General features: G+C 40.9%; 2 protein-coding genes across 4 annotated transcripts in view; one reads left to right on the forward strand and one right to left on the reverse strand.

Moving 5' to 3' along the window:
* The first annotated feature begins 1,145 nt into the window (after positions 1–1,145).
* Positions 1,146–12,790, forward strand: LOC145451728 (uncharacterized). Its single transcript, XM_080329973.1, has 5 exons — positions 1,146–1,499; positions 1,702–1,760; positions 9,542–9,614; positions 10,137–10,435; positions 12,534–12,790. Exons 1-5 carry the CDS (start codon positions 1,394–1,396, stop codon positions 12,663–12,665), a joined length of 669 nt encoding a protein of 222 aa, XP_080186099.1. The 5' UTR covers positions 1,146–1,393; the 3' UTR covers positions 12,666–12,790.
* Positions 12,791–12,913: 123 nt separating this feature from the next.
* LOC145451711 (sushi, von Willebrand factor type A, EGF and pentraxin domain-containing protein 1-like) overlaps positions 12,914–26,505 on the reverse strand; it is a 52,118-nt gene continuing 38,526 nt past the window's right edge. Inside the window, exons 42-55 of one of the 3 annotated variants that reach the window (XM_080329927.1) lie at positions 23,933–24,069; positions 23,482–23,608; positions 22,841–22,898; positions 22,407–22,504; positions 22,076–22,132; positions 21,910–22,004; positions 19,782–19,946; positions 19,012–19,097; positions 18,782–18,955; positions 17,270–17,449; positions 17,037–17,209; positions 14,855–15,036; positions 14,656–14,798; positions 12,914–13,149 (exon numbers count right to left, since the gene is read on the reverse strand). In XM_080329927.1, the coding sequence (XP_080186053.1) occupies positions 12,958–13,149; positions 14,656–14,798; positions 14,855–15,036; positions 17,037–17,209; positions 17,270–17,449; positions 18,782–18,955; positions 19,012–19,097; positions 19,782–19,946; positions 21,910–22,004; positions 22,076–22,132; positions 22,407–22,504; positions 22,841–22,898; positions 23,482–23,608; positions 23,933–24,069 (1,867 nt within the window). In that variant the 3' untranslated portion in view covers positions 12,914–12,957. Of the gene's footprint in view, positions 13,150–14,655; positions 14,799–14,854; positions 15,037–17,036; positions 17,210–17,269; positions 17,450–18,781; positions 18,956–19,011; positions 19,098–19,781; positions 19,947–21,909; positions 22,005–22,070; positions 22,133–22,406; positions 22,505–22,840; positions 22,899–23,481; positions 23,609–23,932; positions 24,070–26,505 lie in introns of those variants that run through there. The other 2 variants (XM_080329926.1, XM_080329928.1) reach the window with 2 other exon arrangements.

Genomic DNA, 26,505 nt, shown 5'->3' on the forward strand with positions numbered 1-26,505 from the left:
TCTCATGCCTATATATTCTACAAAAAAATTAACACGCATAATCATTGCCAAAGTACATGAAGGAACCTTGGTACGACGAAAAACTTTGTCGTCATTCGCCACAGGACATTAATTTCCCTGAAATAGATAAATCAAATCCTAATAAAAATCTGAAATCCTAATCCAATCCCAATCCGACAAAATTTCACTAATCCGGTTTTCCCAAATCCTAATCCTAATCCACGCTTATCTCTGGTAAATATGAATGGTCATGTGTCAAAAATGAGCACAGATAATAGCAATAAGAACAATCAAGTTTTATAGTTTGTAGTAGTAGTTTCAACATTGGCATTTCATAGACCCCATGAAACTTCGCTGCGGTTTCCCAAGGATTCCACGGACCCCAGATTAAGAACCCCTGTAATAAATGGAGTCTGTTGTGTAAGGATAACTTTCAATTGTAACCTACCTCAAAAGTTTTAATCGAAAGAGAACGTTTCAAATGTTGTGAAAGTAGTGTTTGGACATATATGCATAATTCGTTCTGAGGCATTAGTTTTCTGCCGGGGGTCCGCGAAGCATTTTCAGGGGGTTCACGAAACCTCCAAATTTGCAAAATGGTTGATAACCAGCTAATTTGTATTTTTTTAATGAGAGAAATCACGATGCAGTTTCGTTTCAAAACTGCTAAAACTTCCGGACTCACATAAACAGAGTGGGGTCGGAGATGAGACATTCTCCTGTGTAAACTCATTTTAATTGCCCAATTGCCAATAGCCTACTGATACAAATACATTGCTGTTTGGAGATGTTGGGGTTTTGGAAAAAAATTAATGTGATGGTGATACATAACCGCTTCTCCGGAATAACTTGAAGATGAGCTTCTAGATAGAAATGACTAGGCTGGATGTTATATTGGTGCCACATATGTTCGATCATACTCAAAGGTGTTGCCGCACGCGTTACGCGTTATTATTACATTCGCTACCACCTATCTTTATGGAAATGGATTTTCGGCACTTGTTCATATCAAATCGGCGGCGCAGATTTTCAAGACACGGCACGGCTGCGTATCTCAAGAAATGCAGCTGCAGAATTCGCTTTGAAATAATAAAATCCTTCACAGTTTTTACATAAAGAGTAGATGTTATTTTCAAAAAATGCCATTTTGTTACGGTTTAAGCTATCACTATAGCCTACAGTTAATATTTTCACAAGATAGGTGACGGTTGCACGATAATAGAGCTATAAATTTGAAGTAAAACAGGAGGGAGGATCCGCGGGGTCCGTGACGGTCTAAACGGGGTCCGAGGAGACAAAAGGGTTGAGAACCCTGTTCGACCACGACGAAAACGAAATGTGTATAATTTAGCCCATCGTACCAAGAAGCAACTTATTTTTCAGTAATTAAATAATGCGGTCAATACGACGGCAGAACATGACAGAAGCATCGAAGGATCTTTTGGTCGCGATAATGATATTCGCAGTGGTTGGGACCGCAGCAGTCGCAAGTTCAAATCGTGAGTTCGCATCATGTTATAGAGTTGCATTGCGGGTAAAACTATTAGCAAGTAAATATAGTGAGTGAAAGGCATGTTTATAAATTTGTGATGATAGCCTTTTATTATATCCCCAAAAACTATACTCACTTTGAATACAAGAAAAAGTGATCTTTTATCAAAATACACACGACAAATAGGCTACGTGTCTCTAATATTTCAGCACAATTCTGTGTAAGGCGCTATGTAAATGGACGTTGGATATCTAAAGGAAATTGCCAGGTAAATTCATGATAAATGTTGCTTGTTGTATTGCTAATTGCTATATTGCTGTGATGCCCATCACTATTTTGCCTTACCTAGGGTTGCAATTAAAACAAAAATCAATTTAAAACAAACATGTTTAAAATAAAGCCCTTAATTAAAACATGTTTTTTTGAAGAAATGACCCGACGAATGTTCAATTATGACGTCATAGGGAATTGGCATTGACAATTGAAAATATGGGGTGAAAATAGCTCCTTTGACGAAATAGGCTTCCAAAACCTCTCATATACGGACCAAAAATATCTTTAACCAGGACTACATCGTCATGCAGCATTTTTACGGTTGGCCGAATCATCATCATAACATTCATTCCGTGCCAATGATATATATCTACGTAGCCTACGATAGCTGTTGCCCCGACTATTTCGCGGGTTCCAACCATTCCATATATCGTCTACGTCGGCGACTCGTTTCGGAAAAGTCATAAGTGAAAGCATAGCGTAATACTTTTAAACAATCGTCGTTAAACTCCGACATTGCAATTAAGCACTACTAGCAGTGGAAAATCTTTAAAAATGGTAAATTTTTCTCACTTCGTGGTCGGGTGACTAAAAAAAAGTCAACTTTCCGGCTCAGCGACCGAAATAGCCGCCGGAGCAGTTGATTTACTGTATATCAGTCGAATTTGCCCTACATTTCTCAAAAAAGAGGACAAAATCTTAACCCTATTATAATAGGGTCTGCATGGTAATCAGTATCTCATTCATTTCAAGGGATACCGAACAATCACGATCAGGTGACTGGTCTTTAGCAGGACTTCGCGAGCTTCGTCTGCGTAAACTTTAGAATCACACTTACCAAAAAGCACCAATAAATGAAGTGTACAATATTACATCTGACTTGAATGCATTTGTCGTAGGCCTAATTAAATTTAGGGTTATTTTTGATTTTTGAAGGTTCGAGCCGGCCGAGAGGTCAAAAAGGTTGGGAACCGCTGTTTTAAACATCTTTATTTGTTTTAAATGCAACCCTATACCTATACCCATGCGACGTGTGTGTGTACTCAAGCATGTTTTAGTAGGCCATGAGTCAGGTCGTTTTCTCTATACTTATATGATTCATTCTAGTGCCATTGTATCAGATTTCCTCCACACCTTTTAATTTACCCATGTAAGAATTTTCAATTAAAAAAATGAGGATGAATTTAGAATCTTGTATCAGTGCTATTAAGCCCATTTACATGGTCAAGCCGTCTTGAAGCCAAGTCGTCTTGGAGTGACGTCATGAGACGGCTTGCCAAAGTGATCGAGTTTACATGGTCATGTTTATCGCAGCTCGAGTGATACACAGCACTTTGTGATTCAGCTCGGGAATATGCTACGGCAGTTGAGATATCCAGAAATACTTTAACACAATTCTAGAATGATCAAATACACCGTGTATAAATTCTTTCTGATAGTGAGTTGGGCAAGTTATATTGTTGGCTGTACCCGCTTCATAAGTTGTGACGCTAAACAAATAAGACCACGCGCATATTATAAAAGCAGTATCATGTACTGATAGAGCTTTCACATTCACCTAGTTGAAATACGTGCCGGTTTCGTGAAATATGAACATGAAATGTTGGTATGTTGCTGTAGTCTGGATTCGTTTTGAAGTACCGGTACCGTTCAAGCCGTCTCCAAGCGACTCTGCGGAACGGATCGAGCTCAAGACGGATTGAAGCCGTCTGCCTTTTTCTCTTTTTCAAAAACGAGAGAGTCAGATTGGCGAGTCAGCTTCGAAGCTGACCCAAACGACCATGTAAATGGGCTTATTGACATAGCAACCAAGCGATATATAGGCGACATTACGGTGATAGAATGTAACTGCAAACATTGCACCTATTCTAAACGCAATTAGTCATTTCGCCTCTGTGTTGGCGATGACCGATGGTGAAGCCTGCAAATTGAGCGTTTCAAAGGTTTGATTGACAAAAGAAAGTCTGCATCATTTCGTGCCAACCTAATTCTTCCAGCCTGAGTAAATTTGGGACCTTCCTTTGCATTCGATTTCTACTCAAAATTAGCATGTAAAAATCTAGACTTTTACTGATACTTGAGTGTCACGTCCATTGACTACTTTAGCCATATTTGGTACTATCCCCTTTATTGTTCCAAGAGTATAACGTACGAACCTTCGGGTACACCTACCAGGTAGTACCAGTGTAAGCTCAGACTGTCGTATATAGGGTATGGTTACCATATTCTTGTGGCCTAAATTCTGGATACACTTTAGCGTCTCCTAGCGGACTCCTGAACACCTATGACGTTACACTGACAATGCTTTGCCTATCGATTGAATACAGGAGTGATTCTTTTACCAAAGGTAGTGAATAAACTATAGACTATTTGGCAGAGGTGGTCAGTAACGAAGTACTTCTACTTTTTTTAAGTACTCAAGTAGTTTTCCTCTACTTCTGGTACTTACTCAAGTAGATCTGATTTTCGCGACTTCTACTTCGTGATATTTTGTGATATAAAAGCAAGTGTAGTAATGCCTTTAATTTCCGGAAATAATGCTACACAATATGGCATCTTTACGATCCACCATATTTTTCATCAACGTTTACTAATCACGCAAAGTGTTTACACCAGAGGTCTCAAACTCAAATGTGCTCGCGGGCCAGTTTTCCAGTTTTGACGACGCCGCGCGCCGCAGCATTTATAGGGGCATTCTATGTCTTTCCAAGTAGGCCTTATTTGGCAGAAATGAATTGTCCTATTGAAAGTGAGCCGATTCAACAGACTGATAGTAAACACACATCGTCAAAATGTGATTTACTCTAGTATCGATTTAGGCCTGGCACGAAAAGAATCATCACATTTATAACTATTTGAATAGAATTGTTGTTGTGCTTGATGTATATTAATTATATTATACAGACATTATATGGGCGGACAAATGTATGATGCCATCATAAACAGAGGTGGTCAAAGTAGTCACCGTCGCTACTCAAGTAGAAGTAACACCGGAATTTCTACTCAAGTAGAAGTAGGAGTGGTGGTTCAAAAGTAAGTAGGTAGGTAAGTATTATACGCATATTTTGCCTACAAAACTAAAAACTGTCAAGTAGAAGTAGAAGTAGTCTAAAATCATAACTACTTAAGAAGCAGTGTGAGTAGGAAAAATCTACTTCAAGTACTTCAAAAAGTACGCGATTAGTTTGTTGCGTCCATGGTTCTAAAAAATTCACTGCATTCCGAGTCCACTCGGGTCATTTTCATTTTGCCATCGAGTTAGCCCGAGTCTGAGTAATTCTTAGAAAGGAACTGTCCAAGCCCAACTCACAAATTTCAGTCACGAATCGTCTGAAAGGGTCGGGTTTTGTCATCATGAATTAGAAATGTGGCGAAATAGTGAATCTTCCACTGCATGGTAGCGTTTGCGATTGATGTGATAGTGAAGTTTGATGAATAGTTTCAGGCTTTCGGAGCAATTCAAGAGGGAATTTTCACTTTATAACCTGAAAAGATATATGTGAAACTTACATAATGTCAAATTAATAAAAATCTAAAATGTCATCGCAGGCCGCGTGTTTGAGACCTCTGGTTTACACCGTATCCTGTACAACTTGTCCGTATTGCTCTTCGGCTAAACTGCGGGCCTTATAATATAAGGGAGTATGCCATACCATGATATTTTCTAGAACGTGCTGTTCGATTACACAAAGGATTAGTATCGCATTTCCATATCAATACTATCATTATCATCCCCTGATGTGGACGAATGCTTATGCCGTCGAAAATTGAACACCTCCAGGTATGCATCAATATGAATCAAGCTCGGCACCTTTCGCCTAGCTCAATTTGCATCTTTTGACAATCCATGAGAACAAATTACGATCGTTTTCACAACTACTTACTTACCTCGGTGCAGATATGTCGTTGTGTGTTGCAGCCAGGACCGAAACGACACTCTTAAGCCAACTCCCGCCACCAAAAAACTTGTATGGGGCCCACCACAGGGTGATCGATGCAACTTCTGATGGGCTTACTATATACGCATCTGGCTTCTATGTACGTACGTCTAGTTGTTAAATTTTGTGAATGAATTCTGTAAATAGTGTTGGTTCTTCCATATATAGATATATCATTATAAATATTTTATCCTCTCTCAGCCCACGTGATCAGAGTTAGCGGTATATAGCATGGTGGAGATTAGGACTTCGAAAATGCAGGGAACATATAATTGTACGTACATGTAGGCTACATCACTCTCTAAGTCATGTTCTTGTCACACGGATAAGACTATTTATTAGCCGAAATGCCAGTTCGCACCAGGTTACACATCAGGTGGCTTCGAACCTTTAATGGTCGCGAATCCATTCGCAATTTCAAAAAGTTCCGTTGCCCACCGGGAAATTCTGGACGTATGGCAACCCTAATATAGGGTTGCGTTGCATCTAAAACAGACGGTGTTTTAAAACACTTTGTTCAAAACATGTTTAAAACAAGTGCCTTTTTTCAAAACAAAATGTTTTTTTTTAACGTTGTATAATTACGGCAGAGACGTGTAAATAGCGTTGAAAAAATAAGTAGTATGCAGGGCCGTAACTGCCGCACCCCAAACGCCCCAATTGGGGGGGGGGGCGAGCTCGAAGGGGGCCCAAAATTATTTCGTGAATTAGCATAAATTATAGAGTATTTTTTGAAAATTTATACAACTTAATCAAAAAATTTTCGCGCGATTTCAAGTTGCCAAGTATCTTAATTATTGGGTACTCTTACCCTAAGAAAAAATACGAAAGATTCATAGAAATGGGCAAATCGGCGTTGGTCATTACCTCGCCACGACGCACCAAGACATATAAAGTTTTAGGCCATGTAACATGCGACTGCAAGAAGTGTGCCAGAACGTTCGGCAGCTAGAAAACCTTGGCCGAAAACGACTGCCCTTATGCTGACCGAAAACTTTGTTATATATACAAAATACATGTAGGTTTAATAGTTCTTAGGCGCCTAAATGTTCCTGTATTGGCAATCAGAAACTCACAAGACTAATACCACCCCGCAGGGAAAAATTATATGCCAGTGAAAAAATACCAATGTGAAATCGTGTGATCTTTTAGTTTAGTACAGGGGCGGGCAACATACGGCCCGCGGCCCAGTCTGCTGGGATTCCCCACTACTTGCTTACTACGTCAAATTTTAGTGACTGAATGTTATTATATACGTGTACGCGCATTGCGCAGTGTTGCGCGAGTGGAGCTTACGCATAAGTTCGTCGAAGCGAGAAGACTTGGATTATCGGCATTTACGATGTAGGCTACTCAATCCTTATGTCGTCTGTGGTATTCATGATTTTTGTCGACTACAATGTTCATTTACACCAGGCTGATATTTCTTATTTTTGATTCCAACCACCGACTTGTAGCACGGCACACTTCTAGGCTTTTGCAAGGCACCGCTTATGCCAATGGTCGTCAACTCAAAACGGGTCGCAGGCCACTTTTCAAATTTCGTAGAGGATGCGGGCCGCATGAATTCAATATCGAGATTAATTAGGCCACACAGTTGAACAACGACGCTATCTCGTCACCTACTCAACCCTTATGGATTGATATCTTGGTAAATTATGGTTACCGGGCTTATCTAACGCCTTGAAATCTTAATTAGGGATTGCACCGTGTGTTGTTTGATCAGAGAGAAGCAGACATGGCGGCGCCTGTATGACAATGTTATTATAGAAATTAAACATGGAACGGCAACGACCGATTTTGCAGCTTCGTTCCGCTTCGCCGAGACTGGAGTGGAGAATTGTTTTGCGTAAGCGACTGTAGGATTTCTGGCAATCCAAAAGCTATCTTCCCGAGCCCAGAAATTATTGAATCTGGTCTTGATCGAAAGCTATTATTGCATCGATTCCGAAAATATAAATTAAAATAATGATCAGGGACTGATCCACCTAGAATCCGTCCTCAAAGTCTGAAATATCGGCATTGTTCGAACAATCGGAGAGTCGCAACGGGTCATTGTTATGGCCATTGTGTTGCGGTTACCCGATTGTTCTGAACAATGCCGATATTTCAGACTTGGAGGACAGATTCCAGGTGGATCAGTGCCTGATCAATATTTTAATTTATATTTTCGGAATCGGTGCTACAGTAGCTTTCGATCAAGACCAGATTTAGTAATTTCTGCGCTCGGGAAGATAGCTTTTGGATTGCCAGAAATCCTACAGTCGCTTACGCAAAACAATTCTCCACTTCAGCCTCGGCGAAGCGGAACGAAGCTGCAAAATCGGTCGTTGCCGTTCCATGTTTAATTTCTATGTTATTCTCAAATTCACATTGTCTTCGCCATTATCGGCGAGAAATGGCTTTGAATTGACATTGCTGTCGTTAAAATACATTCATTAAATACGATTTATTCCTTGTATATGTAAATAAATGGGCGAATAATGTTTCGATTCAACAATCCGGCCCGCCAAGTACTTAATTTTCCTATATCCGGCCCGCCGACTGGACAAGTTGCCCGCCCCTGGTTTAGTACGTTTGGGCGATTCTATATTTTTGATATAGCAGACAGGAGGTCACGAAATAACATCATTTAACGAAGTCATACCAACGGGTCCACCCGCCCGAAGATGTTTAATTATTATTTACGGGCTCTACATTTTCCAAGACAACACCTATTTCAGTTTTAGCGGTAAATCTGATTACGTGAGCAAGTGAGCATGGAGGACAAGAAATTGATAGCAATAGATATGCAATTCCCGATCTTATTGACCGATTTTATCATGAATTATCGAAAATTTTCGCGCTTCGCGCTGGCTTACTGAGCAGTACGTCTATAATTTCGTGGCAAAAGTGAACAACGTGATGGCGGGTCGGTTGGGAGCCCTATGTTGGGAGCCCAAGACTCCAGTTTTTGGGGGGCCTGACGAAGTGCTGTTTCGTTCCTGCCAACTGGTATACAATACACCCGGAGATGTTTAATTATTATTGAGGGGTCCTACCCTTTCAAACACACCTCACTCAGCTCTACCGGTAAATCTGATTACTTGAGTGGAGAAAGGATAAAAATTGATAGCAATATATATGCAATTCCTGATGAGTGATCATATTGCCCGATTCAGTCATGAATTACAGAAATTTCTCGCGCTTCGCGCGTTTTTAGGGGATAAAAGCTAACTCACTAAACGGACACTCAATATAGGTGATAAGCAGCGGTAAACAGCGTATAGCCTGAGGGGATCTGGGGGGCGAAGTCCCCCAGAAGTTCGGTTTATCACCCTATGGGGGGCCCAGGACCAACGTTTTTTGGGGGGGCTGACGAAGTGCTGTTACGGCCCTGGTAGTATGAGCCTACGGACGGTCGAAGTATATGGTGTGGAATGGCTGCAACCCTCGAAATCGTCGTCGGTTAAACAGTTATAGCAAGTGGATAGCTTTTGTACGGAATTGGTATTCTGGTGATGAGCGCTGACCGTAAAATTGAGGCATAACGATATAGTTTCGGTTAAAGATATTTTTGGTCTGTCCATGACAATGGTCGGAATACCCTTTTGTCGAAGGAACCATATTTACCCTATATTTTCAATTGTCTATGCCAATCCGATGTGACGTCATTATGAAATATTCGTGACGTCATGGCTAGAAAAAAAATGTATAAAACATGTTTTAAACAAGTGCCTTGTTTTGAAGATGTTTGTTTTAAATATATTTTTGTTTTAAATGCAACCCTAGTCGTATATCACATTATTTGGAATACAAATTTACATTACTTTATATATTCATAAACGAACTTTTCCAGAGCTACACTACAATCAATGATGCCATAGCCAAGAAAATGCGAGCAGAAAAAGCGGAGATTGTGAAACCAACAGGTTATCACTCAGTCATGCCTTCATATGTCATCATATGCTGAAATAGATTTTTGATAACTATCTCGTAAATATCATGTGTCAGATGCGTGTGATGTAAAATGTTGTGAAGAAAGTGGAGTTTTGTTGCGTTCGCATCACGTTTATAAGTGGAGATTAACAGATCGACTTAACACCTGCATCTCGGTAATAGGTCTAATGTCGAAAGACTCAGTCAATTGTAGCGCCATAGTCAGCATTCTTTTGAGGTGAAGTGAAGAGGTATGTTGCAATTCTAAAATCTACAGCTGATGTTGCTGACTGATTTGCTAAAGCTAAAGTATATAGAATTCCTCGTCCCAATTCACATCTTCAAACTTTGCTTGAATATTTTTCAGACATCTTGTTTTCTCCATGGAATATCCATGTTTTGAAAATAGCTACTTCTACTCGCAATCGATCGAAATTTACGACAATACTATTGCATGTATAAATATCAATAAATAATAACAACTTTGGCTACCTCTGCACCTAAACTGTTTTTAGATTCGACACCAATCAGAAATGAAGGGCCGTATCACGTTGTAAGTAAGAACTATCCCAATCACACAATAGGGATACACAGTTCCGGTTTACCCTACATCATCGAACGTGGAAGCGACACGTTTTACATTGTTCGTCCTGGGTTAACTGGAGAGGCCGGAACAGTTTCATTGGAATCGTCTTCACTTCGTGGTCGCAATCTCCGTCATAAGAGTGGTCTGATGTATCTCGAACCCCCTGATGGGAGTGGGTCATACAGGTCCGACGCCACATTCTATCTTCGTGAAGATCACTTTTTCAAGGTAGGACATAACCCAGCCATAACGGCTACAACATCAGCGTGTTGTGATCAGGGCTTCGGAGCAGCCGTAAATTTGCATTGCTCCAGCTCCGGAGCTTTCTTCTATCATACATCAGCTCCGGAGCAGCATTATTACCGCTGCTCCGGCTCTGAAAACTATCGAAGGTGTCTGTCTATATCAGGGGTGAGCAACCCGCGGCCCATATGTGGCCCGCGAGAAGGCTTTGTGTAGTCCGCGAGCTAATTTCCCATTATATTATCGAAATTATGATATATTGTCGAAATTGAATTGCTCAGATTGTGAACTCGCTAGGCCAACCAAAAATATGATTAGTCTGGCCGCGGCACTTGGGATGTTGATGACTGGACTAAGATATCAGTTTCGACGCATTGGCAGATCCAGGGTCCAGTCACATTTTTAGTAAATCGTCGTCTATTACAATAAACTAAAAAAGCACTTTACTCCGTGCCACAGCATTAAAATTCTGATGCGACGTTTTAACACTGGCACTGTACTCATTGCCATTAGGCCATACAGCTCAATTCAATCTTCAAATGTGCGATTATTATTGAACTGTAAATGTAGTAAGGGCAAAATGGGCGGATATAACGACGTGATAAATGGAAATTCGATTTGTACCAAATGGCCTAAGGTTTGACGTTCGATATTGGTGCACTCGTTACCAGTCCATCCGGTGTCGATCAAGATTATCGGAATAATATTTTCCCGTTGAAATGAATCGAATGATCGAAATAAACACTGTTTGTACATTTACAAGTTTACGAAACAGATGATTACAAATTGGAAATCGCGTATCAAATCAGTAGTTTGTCTCCAACATAGAATACCATGGGGTTTTGGCCTACTCTTCTGTCATTGTCATCCCCTATTTAAGCTCGAAAATCCTTACTGGAGTGAATAACAATGATGCGCAGTAATGAATTGCAATTAGCATGCATGATTGCATACTCGCAATAACACTGTCCACTTTCGCGGCCTGACTAAAGAACTATCACGAAAAAACGAGTATTTGCTTATCCGATTTACAATAGCAACGATGAGATGGAATTTCTCGGCTCGTGCTCGTCATATCGAAATGTGCAACGAAATCACGTTTTTAAATCTCTCCCTTTTCGCGTGATACATAGTGATCATTATTTTCGAACCGTATACAATTGGCCAAAAGGTTGTGCTGCGATGAAATTGCGGGTATGCCGAATACCCACAATATTGACAGGCATATGTCGCATACCGAGGTTCGGCTCTCATGTATGAAAATTGAACATTGAACATACGACTGCTCTACTATGAAATCCCCAGGAACATGGTTAGCGCAAAAGAGGAAAAGATTCTTGATTTGGCGAAGGTTTGCTGTTGAATTCGGTGAACTCGGCAGATATGGTTGTTGCATATATAATAGCATCTTATGAAATACGTCGGAGCCGGAGCTACCGCTCAAATAACTGGCTCCAGCTCCGGCTGAATTTGATATAGAGCTCCGGCAAAAATGCACGGCTCCGGGGCTCCGGCTCCAAAGCCCTGGTTGTGATGACAGATTCCCATAAAACTGTGATTCGCAGTTTCTAAAGTGGGGTCAGCGACCCCAAAGGATTTGTATTATACCTCATTTGCTCGATAATATAACATCAAAACCGTATAGAGAGAGAGAGAGAGAGAGAGATATGATATTCTTTTTCGCCTGCACCATCGAGATGCTTTGACGACGGAGTTGCGATACGGCCCCATGAGGTCATCTAGTCTGCGCCCCCGTTTTTTTTTCTCCTCCATGCTATCCGTGATTGCTGAGCGCCTAGCAGGATAGCTGCGGATACCAATTTTCGAGTCTTTGGTATGATCCGGCCGGGGATCGAACCCACGACCTTCCGCTCGAGAAGCCGGACGCATAACCATTACACTATCTCGCTCGGTATAGTAGGGCTTCTAGTATTCATAAACGTGATCTTGGCTCTCGATGTATCGGACCGTAGGCTCCTGCATAAGAATCATAGCCTTCTCACCTCAATCATTGGCGCTTTACCTTTCACCCGCAATATAAGTAGTTCTAAATATGTAAAAGAAGTGTTTCCGCACTTTCCAGGGCTACTTTGTTTTGGAATCGACCAATCAGAAGGAACATTTTATTCGACATCAATATGGCCGTATCAAACTATCCCGAGGCGATGGCTCCGATCTATTCCGAAATGACTCAAGTTACATGTTGAAAAACTAGTTGCTACACAATATCCATGGAAAGTCGACGTCGGGATGTTGGATAAAACAGTTGTATATTGCCAGGTGTTCTTGTAGCGTGTGTTGTGTGTGTAATTAACATAAATTAAGTATATCAATATCGCAGGTGAACTTCTCACACTATTATGTATATTGTTCAAGGTAAATGACGCCACTTATTGACCTGCCAGCTAAAGCCTGTGTCTTTGGTCGCTACAGCCCGCCTATCAATACCAGCCATGTCACATCTCGGTATACGAATAAGAGATCATTTTAAACCGCTTTATAATATTCTACAACAAACTTGAACCTTGAGAATTATCAAATAAATCAATCTTGTCACTCGTATCTAAAATCCAATCTTTGAACTTGTGGATCTCGGTATACAGGCGGTAGGTACCCCTTGCGCCCACATGAGTATAACTGCGAACGCCCGCAACGTACCAGTTGCCGTCAAAGTGACACATCAGAGGATCGGATTCATCCTAAAAATTTCGAAGTTTAGAGTCAACTTATTAACAACCGTGAACTAACGATACTGAAACTAGGTCGATTAAACTGAAGTAGTTGGGACCAATGGGTTGTCAGGTATTGTTAGGTATCTCTAGATAGAGAAAAAATATTGGCAACATAGACAAATAAGCAGAGAGAGTAAACGGCCACCTGAAACGTTTCCCCTGTACAGGAAAGGAAAGGACGTAGTTTATTTTCGTCCTTGATGTTTTTGCGGCATATACACCGACTCATGATACACATACACACGATCTGCGCATATGCATACCATGAGTGCATGATGTGCATATCCGCTGGACAAGGCAGTGCAGATATAGCCTTTACGGCTTTCTATGTCATGCACCACCCCTCCATGCTATCCCAGTAATGCATAAGCGCCAAGCAGGGAAGCCATGGATACCAGTGTTACTAATCAGGTCTTTGGTCTGACCCGACTGGGAATCGAACCCACGACCTACCGATTAAGAAGCCGGACGCTTAACCATTACGCTATCTTGTCGGTATGAGAATGTATTTGGCCATAACATTGTCAGAATGAATACTGGTATTGGTATGTACATCAACAACGTTTGCCTTCATCATACCTTTTTTCAGCGATGATGACTAAACGGATGTATCATTGTACAATGTACTATGGTGCATACTGCATACATGTCTCAAGCAACTATACATAAATAGTTAGCAACAAAGCTGTTTAATATGACATTTCAATTTATTGCTGACAAGTTCATCGACTTGGAATAGTCTTCGAAATCAGACACACATCTGACCTAGGCGATGTAAAAAAGGAGTCGTGCACACTGAATTAAAATCAATAGAAGATGATATTAAACGACAAGCGAGATCGATAGGTCAAGTCGTGGTCCCATAAACTAGAGGGTTAACTAGTATTGATGAAGTAGACTGTCAGATAGCTGGCGAGATCCTTTTCCACACGGCAGGTCTGGCGTATTTGATAGAGCGATGATATTTTAGTCGACCATGTGGTGGCTGGACTACATGCTTAATGCACTTTTGATACCGAGGTAAAGAAGTCATTGAAGCTTTCGGGGCAGTGACCAGAGTGGAACTGCTACATAAACTTGGCAATTAGGATACTAGTTTCCGCATATATTTTATGTTTAGGACACCGAATCTTTTGAGCAGTGATTTGTTGGACACACATCCTGGCCCCGGGCTATGATACGTAGGATCTGATGTTGTAGTTTTTGCAGTAGCTTCAAATAGTTGGATTCAATTATTTTGGAAAAAAAGAACAGTAGTATGAAGTATGTACTAACAGTTACAGTGATGGCTAACGACTGGAGCACACCTGCTTACTCGAGTACTTTCGAAACCTTGGCTTTCTATTTATATTCGAAGTAATTTTGACATGCCTTGGAAAATGCTACATACAATAGTAAGTGAATAGAAATTGACCGCAGTACTTCTACTCGAGTAGCAATGCTGATTACGGAACCTAACCTAAATTTACATACCTTTTCATTTTTCCCACTTCCATCAACATACACATTCTCGACGCACGCAAAGGACACATCGTCGTTCAGTCCCAGCCTTTCTTTACACCAAGAGCTCGAATGGAGGTCGACTTTGTAATCCATGATATGATTGAGCCGAGTGCCTAAATGAATTTGTAATGCGATGATGGCCAACCAGCATCAATATGCGTCAATTTACCAGTGGCTGGTGAACTCCATCCTGCACTGTAGCATTGTGAGGTCGGTAGGTGGACTTTGTAACCGAGCGATGGCATGCATATTGGAAACACACTGTCACTCATTGCAACTGGCTCGCGGAGATTGAACAACGCTATGTCGCCGTATCGAGTTAACGAGTCATAACCGTAGTAGATGTGATACCTGTGATTGCACGGTGAGTCAGACTAACGATCAAGACAATCGATCAACACTGAGATTGAGTGGTCACAAAAATTTTGGTGACACCCTCGCTCGATTTCATATTGCAACTACACTGTTTTCGAATTGCAACAGCAACTCAGCTCAGACCCTCCAAATTTTACATCGGCGACTTTCAATCACGATTCATTCGGTTTCGAAGTAGGGACTCCCAGCTCAAGCTTGGAGCTGAATTGTTAACTCAGGCTTTTACTCAAAATCCATGGTGGCTAGTAACAAAGTACTACTTTTTCTGAGTAGTCTAGTAAGTTTTCCCTAATTGCTCAACTTACGCAGGTTTATAATCTACTTCTAGTTTGGATTACTTTCGTGGGTGAACTTGTCATGAACACCATGTGGGATAGCCGTATGTATAGCAGTAACTGAACCTATTTTCAATAATTGTACATTTTTGTACATAATTGCACATACTCATCGTGTCAATAGGCACTTTGCTTAAATTAAACAGGCGGTCAACCGAGCAAGAATACGCAGCATCGGCCACAAGCAATCCTCTGGAGTCAGATGACAAAAGAATATAATCATTCAACCTTACTTCTGCATTATATGATACAATATTAACACAGCTTTCAATACAATATCCATTGTAAAATAGTATTTATTGAACTCGAAGACTTTTCGGGTGCCTCTTTTCAAAAGTTAACGGCACACTCAAGGGATTTAAACAGATTTAAAAGCAAAACCAAAAAGGCAAAGTATGACGCAACAATCAAAATCACAGACCATGAAATTCGCATTGTACCAATGGCAACAATAACAAACTATGAAGTATACGGACATACGGTACTATAGTAGCAACGCAATTCGTAAATAAACAGTTACACGCACGAAACACATGCACTAATGACAAATTTGTAGGTTATAGAGGAAATCTTTTTGTCTACATAAAATAGTTTTGTTCAACTGAATAATAGTAGACTCCAGCACTTTTAGAAAAAACAAAGACCTACCACGCACACCACTTTAGTGTGCCGTTAACTCTTGAAAAGAGGCACCCGAAAAGTCTTCGAATTCAATAAATATTATTTTACAATGGATATTTTATTGAAAGCTATATTCAAGTTCTGTACCACGAACCAGCTATTTAAATATTAACACAATACATGCTATGTGTTATTATATATATTCTGGGTTTGCTTGCACTGCTTAAAGGGGCGTTGCACTCTAAAATTGATGTTGTCTCAAATTGAAGGGCAAAACGAAAAAAATTTTTGGCCGCGGCCGTTTTCTTCAGAACGCCACCGTAATGGAGCTGCAATTTATTGAAATTTCCACAGCAACTTCACGCTCCAGCAGTCATGCAGAGATCGAACTTTATATAGTTGTCAGCCGATGTTATGAAGAAAAAATGTCGTACACGCCATATGTTCTAAAGAAATAAAATACACTAGGCCCGATTTTGACATAAATCTCCTGTCTGAACCTCTTCCGTTGAACGCGGTATCTAAACCACCTTGGCGTGTACGACGTATTTCCTTCATAACATCGGCTGACAACTATAAAAAGTTCGATCTTTGCATGACTGCTGGAGCGTGAAGTTGCTGTGTAAATTTCAACAAATTCCAGCTCCATTACGGTGGCATTCTAAAGAGAATGGCTGCGGCCAAAAAAATTTTTTCGTTTTGCCCTTCAATTTGAGACAACATCATGTTTAGAGTGAAGTGCCCCTTTAATAAAGTGGTAATGATTTTAGACAATTCCACTTCTACTTGAATAGTTTTAGGTCAGGAATACTCCCTCTTTTACATACTTAGAAATCAGTACTAGTTCTACTGGAGTAACAACGTTGGTAACTTTGACCACCTCTGCCTGCATTGACGCAGCCTTCAAGCTCTGTACCAAAAATCGACCTTTTAGTTCCTTGTGAGATACATTGAATCGAAAGAGTTCTTTTCGTTAAAAGATACAAAACCAGTCGCAAATAACAATCTTTCTCAACTCACATCGGATGCGAAGCTGCGTGTGTTCTCATTTCGTGGTCCATTTCATTCTGCAGCACAAAGCCGACTCCCACATGGATTTGACTGGTCGACGACGCTAAAGCAAATCGCACGCAATGCGCCGCCGACAACACAACCTGCGCTCCGATCAAGACACCGGTACACCGATGATGTGCCTGAACACGTCTAAACTTAATACGTTCCTAATCTTAACTGGCAATGGCTAGTATACAAACCCTCAAGCTTCCCCTTTCTATTTCACGCACTGACACGAGCCATGGCCATTTCGTGGCAACCGCCGACTGGCCTCGATATTCGGCTACTTCGTCAACTACACTAGACGAGGAGTTACTGGCTATTGCGTCGTACTGCTGTCTAGTGCCACAATCTGTCGAGGTCACTGGAAGATCTTCAAACTGAAATTAAAGCTTCGCTTGTAGCCACGGTCATTGTGAAGAAGTATCGCCTGCCTCTATTATTCACGTTAGCATAAAAACTGTATACAAAACTGCAGCTGTATGTCAAATGAGCGAAAAGAAGGGCTAATAGAATCGTGGTTTCGAGTAAAAACTCAATTTTTAAGATATACCTACACTCAGGATGTAAGGGCAAGCAGTGTTCTGCTACACAACAAATATTTTTAGGACATTTGTTGAGAGAGAGAAGGAAAGGTGATATTCGTTTTCGCCTGCACCATCGAGAGGCGATACGACCGTAAGCTCACCTAGTCTGCATCCCCATTTTTTTCTCCTCCATGCGTTCTGTGTATGCTAAGTCGCACCTAGCAGGATAGACGAGGATACCAGTTTTCGAGTCTATGTTCTGACTCGGCCGGGGTTCGAACCCACGACCTACCGATCAAGATCGCATCACCATTACACTATCTCGCTCGCTATATGACTCAAGCTTGGGTGCCAAGAGAAGTTCATGCTTGAGCAACGTTAAAGCAGCATAATCGATTCCAGATTCCAGAAATATCCAAATCTGATCAGGGCAATGAAACCACTCTGAAATAGCCTTCGATATCTGAAAATCGGCATTGTTCTCAATAATAGGAGCGACGCAAAGGTCATTGTTATGGTCATTGTACTGCGTCACTGCGATTGTTCAGAACAATGCCGATTTTCAAATTTTGAGGGCTATTTCGGGATGGTTATATACCATACCAGTATCAGATTTAAATGTATATTTTCATATCAGCACAACAGTAGCTTTCGAATAAGATCAACTATATTTAATTTGATATCTTGGGTCGCCAGCTATAGGACTACGAATTATGGTTCTTTTACATCCGTAGGTTAACATCCGTTAGTAGTCTATTGTACATTGCTGATGTCTTCAAATTTTCTGGGGAGCAATCCGGTTTCACAGAATTATTGCATTTTTGAGATTTACGGAGACTGAATTTCACTGTGATATCACTCAGTATATTGTAACCAATGGAATAGTATATTCATATTGAAATGAACCCGAATATTGTAGGCTGACACTCGTCAGCAACTAGTAGAGAATTGGAGAGACCATTGTATATCAACAATCGTATCACAAAATAGGACATTCAGTCTACAAAACTCGACAATCAAAGTGATTTTGTTGTGGAATTTCTGACTGACAATGGACCAGTTAAAATTTTCAATTTTGTTCAACAGAATGGTGAAACTAAAGTGAAATGATGTATCAAATTAACTACTTTGTCAAAAACGGGCAATACACATGCACACAACCTTTACGGAAAGGACAAAACTTACATGATACAGCATCGAGAAGCCCCTGCCAGGACCGCCGCTGATTCCTGTGAACGTGACCGTAACCGACGGCGACACGGACTTGACTTCGAGACTGCCTTGCTTGTAAATATCACTGCCAGAGTAAGTGGTCAAATGTTCAGACACCACACCGCCTTCGGCATTCCCCTCGAAAATCTGCGGAGAAGCATACCGTTGCTGGGAAGTTACCGCCTCATCCTAGGATAACTCACTTGAACGCAATCGGGCGAACATTCCTTCTCGACCGATGAGTTGATATCGATTTCTTGCAGACGCAACACCAATAATTTTCCCAGGCCTACACCAAACAAAGCGTGTTGCAAAATTACAGCGGCGAGGGAATATCACTGTGATAATACTGCAGCGTGATCGATAGATATTACAATTTCGGAGCAATTCTGATGGCCGATTGTCGGATGTATGAATGGATTTGAGGATCGCACTGGTCATACATTATAGATACTCTGCTTAACAAGATATATCATGACATTAGACAAAAATTGAGGCAATCCTGTCTTGAGTTTAAATGATAAAATCAATGTTGAAGACGACTGCTAGTTAACCTGCATACACTCGAATTTCTGAAGAAACATATTTCAATATATTAGCATAACACACTGAGATCAAATGAGTCTATAATAACTAGTTACATAGAGAGAAGAGAATTACATTCATAAAATAACAATAACGTCACCAGAATATACTGTATAAAACAAATGAAAAGTACACTCATTGACACTGGGATGTCTAAACTTAATTTAATATATCAACATTGGGCACATAGCGATTAAATTGGTCTATAATACCAAGGTATTTAGAGGGAAAAAATCACATTCTTCATGATGAATCTCCATAATATACAGCACTTTTCAAGCCATTGTGTAAATTGTGTAAATTGTGTAAACCATTGTGTAAATTGATATCCAAAACATCGCCATAATATACATTATACCAAATTGAACCTCAAAGAAAAAACGCTCACTGTTGAAAGTCCATTCGCAGTAGCTATTGACGAGATACCCCTCGTCTTCCACAAATCCAGGGGTCATGATAGCGCGGGTCGTTGAATCCTGTCCGGGGCTAATCACACCCCCGCACATGTACGAGCACACGGTACGGTCTGTGGTACGTGGATTATCGGCGTTCGCTAAAAAGGCACCGACAATAATCGTGTGGCTATTAACTGAATAACAGCATTAGGATAGCGGTAGGTCTTCCCCGTGTCCAAAATAGTGCTTGAGCATGATCATGATCACAGACGCCCGCAAAGCTGTCTATGATAACTATCATTTATCTAATAAATATTTAGCAAAACTATGAACTGAAGAGTCAGAGTTGCAAGTCGGAGCACAACATTTCAAGGAACGGGTCAGGTGGAAAATGGCCCTAGAGCTATAGTTTCAATTTGGGTCAAGGCCAGAGTAAGAATTAGGAGTACTGCGACAGTAGGTAGTTCCATACAATTTTGGCAACTTGATAGCACAAGCCAAACCGTATTTACAGCATCAGAAACAAGGCTGCGATTACGCATTTTTATATTTTAACCCAATGGTTCTTAACCACTGTTGCAGCGCCCCGCAGTGGGTGATTCGGATTTTTGAGGTGCTGAACACTGAGAGGCGATGTGGGGAGCGCTGAAGAAAAATGCCGTCGTAGCAGATGGTGTAGTAGTTCTGATGGAGTAGAACAATGGTTCTATAAAACTCTGACTTCCATCACATTACGGTTATTTTCAATAAAATGCGTCAAATTATGTGTTGTATCTTACAGCTCACAGTGTCGAAATCGGAGAAAGAGGCACAGTACCACTTTTGAGAGTTAAAGCCCTTTGTTCACGACAGAAACTTTAAAGCTTCTGATTAACTAAATATATAGTGAAATGTAGCAAACTGAAATCAATGTGAGCAAAGGTCTCTACCGCATTTTCAGCTGATTAACTGGTTTCACAAGCAATGACACAAAACCCAATCGAATAATCTTCCCAAATCTCTAATCCAGGGGTCCTCAGCCCTTTTTTGGCCGTGGCCCATTTTCCGGTTTGAAAATGTGCTGTGGCCCACCTCTTATCTTAGATTCTTAATCCTGTTCAATGCGTGGTAGTCGATGGCGATCATATGCCTGTTTCTCTCTTAATTTACTGATTATATTTAAATCTACACCTCTAGGGACATGAAATCCTCAACAGACGACCAACCAAATAATCTTGGGCCCCTTCGAGCTTCCCCAATTGGGGGTTTGGGTGCGGCAGTTACTGCCCTCGAAGATCATAGGCTAAAACTCCTGTGTATATTATGATCGTCCGCTGCTCCATTCGCGTCGCGAAAGACAATGATCAAATTCCCGCATCCACTTTGTGATTAGGGTTTTAGTTCCATTATTGTGGGAAAAAATATATATTCATTCTGGACTAGCTTCAAACAATTCATTATTTAATGGGGTGCTACTACTACTGCGGTGGTGCCGTATACCTTCACCAGAAGTTGCTAATAATTTTCAATTATGGCTATGTTTGTCTTACAATAATACGACCTGCCGAAGTACAGTAAATCTATCCAGTAAACCCCATCGATTACACTTCATTCCGATTTTATTGCACCCCCTTCCCACAGCATACGACATATGACCCTGCCGGAATACTTGGCTACTTCAGCATTACCTTCCAGTTGTCATATACTCGAAATTACTTCAGTTGCTGTTACCTGTAGATTGTCATAGTCAGTGAAAAAAGTCGCCGTTTGTTCCTCCCGTTTTCGACTGGTACATGCTGACTCCATGCGTGCCATTACGTCTCATCAAAGTCGGATGAAAAGTTTATGAATATATTTCTAGCGTTTCACATAACTAATAAAACTAAACTTGCATTAATTCTAAAATTTTCTAAATAACCTCGTGGCCTACCTCAAAATGCTTTGTGGCCCACCCTTTGAGAACCCCTGCTCTAATCGATGAGGTGGATTCTGGGATCTGTACATTGGGCTCAAACCCGATAGGTATCAGCCTGTACCCGATGGTTGTTACACCAAAAAACCGTGATTTGATCCGAATATAGTCCATGCAGTTGTTAGATCGCTAAATAGTCGAGTCCCAGCCCGACCGACTGATTTTCTTACTGTTAGCAAACACTTCAATTCCTTCCAGAGAATCAGGGTCTACATCGCTGTCTGTAAATTCAGTCTTTACCATCGTCACCGACATAGAAGATGCTGCAGAGAAGATAGTTGATGTTAATCTGAGGCTTACCTTTCTCACCATGTTTTCAAGCATATCAAACCTGCCGTGGGAATGGAATAGCTCATCCTCCATTTCGGATTGGAAAACGCGTAAAGAAAGTACCTGAAAAACATTAAAAGCGGGCTGATCACTGGCGGTGGAAAATATAATTGGTTTGGATTTGGCTCAAATGTGAGCATTTTAGTGGATTCGGCCGGACTTTATATGCAGACTGAGATTTAGATTTAATCAACTAGTAGAGCGATTCTGGATTTGCATTCAGCTTGCATTCATCAGGAACTAAGTGTGCCCAACCCGAAAGTATGTCAGAAACAGTATATAGTATATAATTATTATATTTATAGCATGTGAAGAGCAGAAAACACAAAATACTGACTTGCGATAAGCACTTTCCGGGCTTCCGCAGCCAACTCTGAAACCGGTCACGCAATTCCCAACTCCCAGCGAAGTAGTCTGCTTACTGTCGTCGACAGGCTGTAAAAATATCGTCGCAGTTACGCGGAATGGCATCGCGGTAAAATTTTAGTTTGTTATAACAGAAGAAGTTTGTGTACCATCTAAAAATAGTACATCGAGCTTAAGCGATCTCTTCGCCCCGATCATTCGAATTTCATGCCAGTGACATCAAATTTAGTGATAGGATTGTTGATATACAATGTTCTTCCCAATTCTCTACAAGTTGCTGAAGACAACCCCTGATGAGTGGCAGTCGAAAATATTCGGGATAATTCCGATATTAATATACTTTGCAATTGTACAGCCTATTGAAGTTCTGTACCTAAGAGAAGCTATAAAAATTCTAAACGTTACCTGCAAGCACAAATTTTCACGAGCAGTCGAGATTCGATGACCTTCCACCCATTTCCACCTAGAAAATGCGCAAAAAGTTGAAGAATACCAACGCAGAGCATGATCGCTTAAAACGAGAAACTTTAATTCTCAAATATGCCAATATTTTAGTGCATATTTACCGAAAATAGTCGTAGGCTACAACTAACGACCTATTTACACATGATATGACAATTGGTACAGTGGCATTCAGAGAATCCTAGCTTTCTCAGTGATACACAGAAAACAAGCCGGGCACGGCATGTGGATTAGTTTTCAAGCTTTTTGGCTAGCGGCAGTGTCATATGAAGCACCAGATCCCGCATATTTTAATGTCTGACAGGTCTCTTCGGTTCAGGAATAGAAATGTGAGGCATTACCTGGGTTGAACTGTAATAGAATTGATTATTAAACAATTCTAATAATTACAATCGAGCATAAACGGAACAACTATTGTTGTGAGCGCTGAGCAGGTTCATTATAAGTAAAGCCACCTATCATTTCGCATACACCAGATAACAGGTAGGCATACACCTACACAGTACACAGCATGTACTGTATGTATTTTGAAAAAACAATAACAGCGGTAAAGCGAGGCATGTGATTGAACAGTGAAGACCTACTTGTTAGCCAATTGCGATGGATCGCACGCGTCCTTCCCGCGCCAGAAGACAGTATCAGTATCATCGACAAACAGGCATCCGTCCGGGTTATGTGTGATCAGCATAAATTCATCAGCGTTGTCGGTCACTAATCAAAGTGTTAGTTTTCATCACAAACCGCTTATATCTAGGGCTAGGCAGAATGATTACCGTACCACAATTTGAATTCAGTATTAATAGCAATAATTCGAGTAGAGTAATAATAATCGCAAGCATTTATATCTTCATCTGCTCAAGACACAGTGCGGTATAATGAACAGATAGGAAGATGTTGATATTTGTAGCCTACATATTTGAACTTTTCGTATCACCCATAAGTCATGAGGTATTCTCGAACAATCGATTTGGTAGCCCTCAGGATCTCAATTTTGTCCAGTCATACATATATTGACACTGGATAGGAGAATTTTACCTTCATACTGCTCTTGAGTATCATAGCACCGTTTGGTCAATTCCCCCCAGGCACCGTTCAAGCAGGCGACATTTTCAGAGAATTCATCGTTCTCGTCGGGGCAGGTGTATTCGCATGTCGTACCGTGCGAGGCAGTTCTAAAAATATTAATTAGTACCGACGCTGGAGAAGATGCATCGAACCGCAGTTTACAGTAAAGCTTTAATCCAAAAAATTCATAGTCAAGGTACATCAGGGCTGTTTAATAACACATTTTCTTAATTTCACAGGCATTATAATGATGAAATTGTCAGGTTTCGTAAAAAAAAACACTGCACACCAAATTTGGCTCAATTCCGAAAAGTGGCGACCATGCAATCCCAAATTTAAATTTCGAGCAATTTTGGAAACAATGGCATTTCCGGTGGCATCGGGCTCCATGCATGTTCAAAGAGAGAGCGATGCTTTTACGCGCGCTTCCATCTTGAGAAATTACAATTCACAAAACACAAATTACAACACAGTGTATGTTTTCGCAGTTGAAAATTTCTTTCAGAGTACATTGAAACAAATGTTTGAAACGACACGATACCCCAAACCTATTTTCCACCGGCGGTTACCTATTCAGTAATCATACTGCATCAGAGGAGTATGGCGAATCAAATATACAAGACAGAGCATCCTCTAGACCAGTGGTTCCCAACCTTTTTCGGTGTCGGGGCCAAATTTAGAATTTCAGAGTACGGTCGGGGCCGCACGAATACCTGGGCAATGAAACGGACCCAAAATAGTCATCAAAATATGAAAATTGGCATTGTTCCAATCAATCGCTCGAAGCCATTGACCATTGTTATAGGCTTTGTGTTGCTGCGCTCCCATTGTTCAGAACAATCGACCTTAGGTGGTTATTTCGGAGCAGTTTTATTGCCCTGGCGAGATTTCAATTTTTTTTTAGAATCAGTACGACAATAGTTTTCAAATTATTCGGACGCTTCGGTCGTGAGCTGTAGGACTACCAATTATGCTGCTTTCGGGGCAGTTTAGTGAGTCAGCTTTTATTGGCCAAACGCGCGAAGCGCGAATATTTTCTGTAATTCATAATTGAATCGGTCAACATGATCGGGAATCGCATATATATTGCTATCAATTTTTATCCTCTCTCTGTCCACGCAATCAGTTTTACAGGTAGAGCCGAGAGAGGTGTGTTTGAAAAGGTAGGAACCCTCAATAATAATTAAACATTTCCGGGCGTATATCCGTTGGCAGGAACGAAAGAGCACTTCGTGAGCCCCCTCCCCAAAAAAACTTTGATCTTGGGCTCCCATTAGGGTGAAAAACCTACCCCTGTCACCTTGTTCGCTTTTACCACGAAATTAGCTGTACCGTTAAGTGAGCCAGCGCGAGGCGCGAATCTTTCGATAATTTATGATAAAATCGGTCAATAATATTGGGAATTGCATATATAATGCTATCAATTTCTTGTCCTAGATGCTCACGTAATCATATTTACCGGTAGAGCTAAGTGAGGTGTCTTGGACACTGTAGAACCCGTTGGTATGACCCCGTAACATGATGTTATTTCGTAACCTCCTGTCTGTTATATCAAAAAATATAGAATAGCCCAAACGTATGCTACTAAACTAAGAGGCGCACACTATTTCAAATTGGTATTTCTTCACTCAAATATAATTTGTCCCTGCGGGATGATATGTATCTTGTGAGGTTCAGATTGCCAAGACAGTATTGTGTATATATAACGAAGCTTCGGTCAGCATAAGGGCAGTCCTTTTCGCCCAAGGTTTTCTCGATGCCAATCGTTCTGACACACTTCTTGGAGTCGCATGTTACATGGCGTAAAACTTAATATGTCTTGGTGCATCGTGGCACGGTAATGGCAAACGCCGATCCGACCATTTCGATAATTAGATTTTTCTGGGGGGATAAGTACCCAAAAGTCAAGATATTTCGCAGCATGAAATCACGCCTAGAGTAAAAAGATGCACAAATTTTCAAAAACTACTCTATAATTTATGCTTATTCACGAAATAATTTTGAGCCCCCTTCGAGATCGCCCCCCCCCCCCCCCTCAATTGGAGGGTGTGTCATGCCGCAGTTATGGTCCTGTCTATACCTATATCTATAGCTACTGTTCGTTCAACTGAAAAGTTAGGGCACATTGCAGTGAAAAAGCAGCGACGTAACGACTATCCTGCAATCCTAATTAAAAACTCCAGACTCCAAGCCAAGTACGTGCATTTTATAAATGTAAAATTTTATTTTTGTCAATACTCGATTTCTTAATATTTTGTGGGGGCCGCAAGAAGGCTATCTGCGGGCCGCATGCGGCCCTCAGGGCCGCGGTTGGGAATCACTGCTCTAGACATTGTCTATTTCATGATAAGGATGGAATTAGGATTGAGAAACTCTTTCGGTTAACCCCGAGTTTGGGGTTGCCACAATGCCACAGCTGATCAAAATGCGACCGTGAACATAAGACATTATACTTTATAAAATCTAGCAGCACAACAGTAACACACATATTCGCTCGACAGTACACATCACAAACGGATCACTGTCAAGTCAATCCGCACGAA

Source organism: Botryllus schlosseri, chromosome 12 (assembly GCF_051294905.1).
Source record: "Botryllus schlosseri isolate E-star chromosome 12, Bs_hap1, whole genome shotgun sequence".
Taxonomy (NCBI): Eukaryota; Metazoa; Chordata; class Ascidiacea; order Stolidobranchia; family Styelidae; genus Botryllus; species Botryllus schlosseri.

Bases quoted from the DNA above. Each gene is read 5' to 3' on its own strand.
- LOC145451728 (XM_080329973.1), top strand. From the start codon at position 1,394: ATGCGGTCAATACGACGGCAGAACATGACAGAAGCATCGAAGGATCTT. The intron at 1,761-9,541 runs GTAAATTCATGA...GAACTTTTCCAG, and splicing joins TATCTAAAGGAAATTGCCAG to AGCTACACTACAATCAATGA. The intron at 10,436-12,533 runs GTAGGACATAAC...CGCACTTTCCAG, and splicing joins GTGAAGATCACTTTTTCAAG to GGCTACTTTGTTTTGGAATC.